We start from the raw sequence: 3,650 nt of genomic DNA on the forward strand, positions 1-3,650 counted from the left end.
TTTTTCCAAGACCCCTAATGTCACCTAGGAACCCCTCCCCCCAAAGAAGCTGATGAAGCAGAGATCTTCTTCATCAGCTTCTCTCCAGCTTCCGAAGCTGGAGAATGACACAAGAATGCGGAAGTGATGTTATCGCTTCCGCATTCTGACACCAGAGAGGGGACCGGAGGGAGACCGTGTACCGATTTCCCTCTGATCTCCTTTCACAGAGCCACCATGCTGGTCCTGGGCTCGCACCGGGCACAGCGGAGCTTGGGACCAGCGGGAGGGGGACCACGGAGGGGGGCGCACATACCGGCACGTCTGCAAACGTCCACCGTTTAGACCAGTGGCGTCACAAGGAGGGGGGTTCGGACCGCACCCGTGTGACACCATTGAAGGGGTGACACCAAAATGACTGGCAGTCATTTTGGTGTCACCCCCTCTGAAACGTCAGGCACTCGGTCATGGGCCGAGAGCCTGACAGCTGCAGGAGAGAGAGGAGGGGACCCGGCGGCATACCTTATTCCAGCAGGTGAACGTCCAATCTCTGCCAGCGTCCATCACCAAGATGGCCGCCAGCAGGTATCACAAAGATGACCGCGCACGTGGTGACGTCACATGCATGCACAATGACATCACGACGGGGTGTCACCCGGTATCCGCTCCAAGTGACACCCGGCCTCAGGACACAAATGGTTTAGACCCAGCTGCCCAAAGACTAGCATTGGGCATCAGATCAGGTCTGCGTAAGAAACTGACAGTTGGACCGGATCGCACTGTAATGCGAAGCCAAGCAAAACTGAAGCAAGGACGTTCGCATGCGGTGTGTGAGCGAAGCGCGGCCAAATGAAAGACTGCATCTATAGCCAATCGGCTCGCACGTACAACCGAAGCTGGCGTGAAAATGACATGACACACTGCACGCGAAGGTCTGCGCACTACCGCTTTGCGTGCAGTGTGTCACAAGCTTTACACCTAGTGTGAATGTAGCCTAAATAGGCAAGAAAATGTGCGAAAACTCTACGTTTCACTTTTTCAGGTGCTCCCATTAAAGTCTATAGGGGTAAAACCACGTGACTCCAATGGAAAGACATTGCCTATCTCTTCACCTTGCCTGATCGCAATGTTATACTTTCGTTCCGCTTTGATTGGACAACACGGGGGAATAACTGTTACTTTTTTTTAGGTGAAACAAAGTATCGTTGTCCCGGAAAAGACTATCGCCGTGCTTGGAGCTTCGATCGGCTCCGGCCAGGTAGAGGTGTACACAGCCTGCGTGGGATAGGTGGAGGGGGAGGGAAAGGACAAGGGGGGTAGGAAAGGTGTAGAGTGCTCTTTGAGTGACGGTTGCCAGGACGACGGCCGGGCTCCCATAAGAAGGGGGGTAAAAAAAAATGTCTTCCCCTTCCAACGGGATAGAGATCAAGCAGGAGGATGCATTGGAAGCGGTCGCCTTCTCCATGGAGCCTGGCGGGACAGAGGAAGGGGTGAAGAGCGAGGTGGCCCCGTACACCCTGGCCTTCTCCACGGAGCATGTCGCCTGCGTGTGCGAGGCTCTGCAGCAAGGCGGGGACCTGGACAGGCTGGCCCGGTTCTTGTGGTCGCTGCCCCAGAGCGAGCTGCTACGTGGCAACGAGAGCATCCTGAAAGCCCGGGCGCTGGTGGCTTTCCACCAGGGCCGCTACCAGGAGCTCTTCTCCGTGCTGGAGAGCCACAACTTCGAGCCGTGCAACCACGCCGCGCTGCAGGAGCTGTGGTACAAGGCGCGCTACACCGAGGCGGAGCGGGCCCGCGGGAGACCCCTGGGGGCCGTGGACAAGTACCGGCTCCGGAGGAAGTTCCCCTTGCCGCGCACCATCTGGGACGGAGAGGAGACCGTGTACTGCTTCAAGGAGAAATCCCGCAACGCACTGAAGGAGCTCTACAAACACAACCGATACCCGTCCCCCGCCGCCAAGAGGAACCTGGCCAAGATCACCGGGCTGTCCCTCACCCAGGTCAGCAACTGGTTCAAGAACAGGAGGCAGCGGGACCGCAACCCGTCCGAGGCGCAGTCCAAGAGGTGAGCCAAACGGCGGTCTGTGTACTCCGCTCTGCCATTGTGCCCGCTACTGCAATATGGCTGCGGAGGAAACTTTTTTCCTGCACTTTTCCCAGGCCGGGGTGTGATGGAGGAATGACAGAGTCAATCATTGACTGAGCATGGCGGGGAGCAGGGAGCTGTGTTTTGAAACCTGATTCTGGGCTCCACCGGCTCGGGTTTCATTCAGATGATGAGAGGAGATGAGGGACTCGTTGTGTGCCGGGGGCTGTGCTGGTCGGTGTGTGTGGCTGTCATGGTGCACGGGGGGAGGGGCGGGGGTTCAAGTCAGATGATGAGATTTGTGAATTGGATTGAAATGTGATGAATAGAAAGTTTGTCTGGTTCGGTCTGTGCGGTCCGAGCTGTGGCCCCTGGGCTGGACAAAGATCTGTGTTTGACTGGCTCTTGAGGCAATTAATATCCCACTGGCAGCAACAATGGGGGGGGGGAGGGGGGGGGTCACTATTCTTAGAACTGACACTGACCATGGGTCACTATTCTTACAACTGACACTCACGATGGGGGTCCACTATTCCTCCCACTGATACTGAATATGGGGTCCACTATTCCTCACTCTGACACTGAATATGGGGTCCACTATTCCTCCCGCTGACACTGAATATGGGGTCCACTATTCCTCCCGCTGACACTGAATATGGGGTCCACTATTCCTCCCGCTGACACTGAATATGGGGTCCACTATTCCTCCCGCTGACACTGAATATGGGGTCCACTATCCCTCCCACTGACACTGAATATGGGGTCCACTATTCCTCCCACTGACAGCAACAACGGGGCCACTATTCCTCCCACTGACAGCAACAACGGGGCCACTATTCTTCCCACTGACCATGAGTCATTATTCCTCCCGCTGACACCGACGATGGGGGCACTATTCCTGACACTGACCATGAGTCACTATTCCTCCCACTGACAATGACGATGGAGGTCACTATTCCTCCCACTGACGGCAACAACGGGGCCACTATTCTTCCCACTGACCATGGGGGCCACTATTCCTCCTGCTGACACCAACTATGGGGTCACTATTCCTCCCGCTGACACAGACGAGGGGGGCCAATATTCTTCCAGATGACACCCACTTTGGGGTCCACTACTTTTTCCACTGACACTGAGTATGGCGGGGGTCACTATTCCTGACACTGACCATGGGGGCCACCATTCTTCCCGTTGGCACCGACGGTGGGGGCCACTATTCTTCCCGCTGACACCGACGGTGAGGGCCACCATTTTTCTCACAGACGATGGGGCAATGTTGCTCCCAGTGTGAACGGGGCCAGAGGCACTGATGCCAGGGCACTATTGTTCCCATTGTCGGCGGGGCACTATTGCTCCCACTAACACCAGCGAAGAGGAATATTTCCCTCACTGACCAACGATTGGCCACTATTCACCCCACTGACGCTGATGATGGGGCACTATTCCCCATCACTGGCCCAGGCGACGGGCCCCTGTTCCTCCCGCTGGCCCAGGTGACGGGCCCCTGTTCCTCCCGCTGGCCCAGGCGACGGGCCCCTGTTCCTCCCGCTGGCCCAGGCGACGGGTCCCTGTCATCAACAATGGC

General features: G+C 56.9%; 1 protein-coding gene across 1 annotated transcript in view; it reads left to right on the forward strand.

The window, feature by feature from the left end:
* Nucleotides 1–1,370: 1,370 nt before the first annotated feature.
* SIX4 (SIX homeobox 4) overlaps nt 1,371–3,650 on the forward strand; it is a 39,067-nt gene continuing 36,787 nt past the window's right edge. Inside the window, exon 1 of the mRNA XM_018562059.1 lies at nt 1,371–2,044. Coding sequence (XP_018417561.1) covers nt 1,377–2,044 — 668 coding nt within the window. The 5' untranslated portion in view covers nt 1,371–1,376. The remainder of the gene's footprint in view (nt 2,045–3,650) is intronic.

This window comes from Nanorana parkeri, unplaced genomic scaffold (assembly GCF_000935625.1).
Source record: "Nanorana parkeri isolate BGI_ZX_2015 unplaced genomic scaffold, ASM93562v1 scaffold20, whole genome shotgun sequence".
Taxonomy (NCBI): domain Eukaryota; kingdom Metazoa; phylum Chordata; class Amphibia; order Anura; family Dicroglossidae; genus Nanorana; species Nanorana parkeri.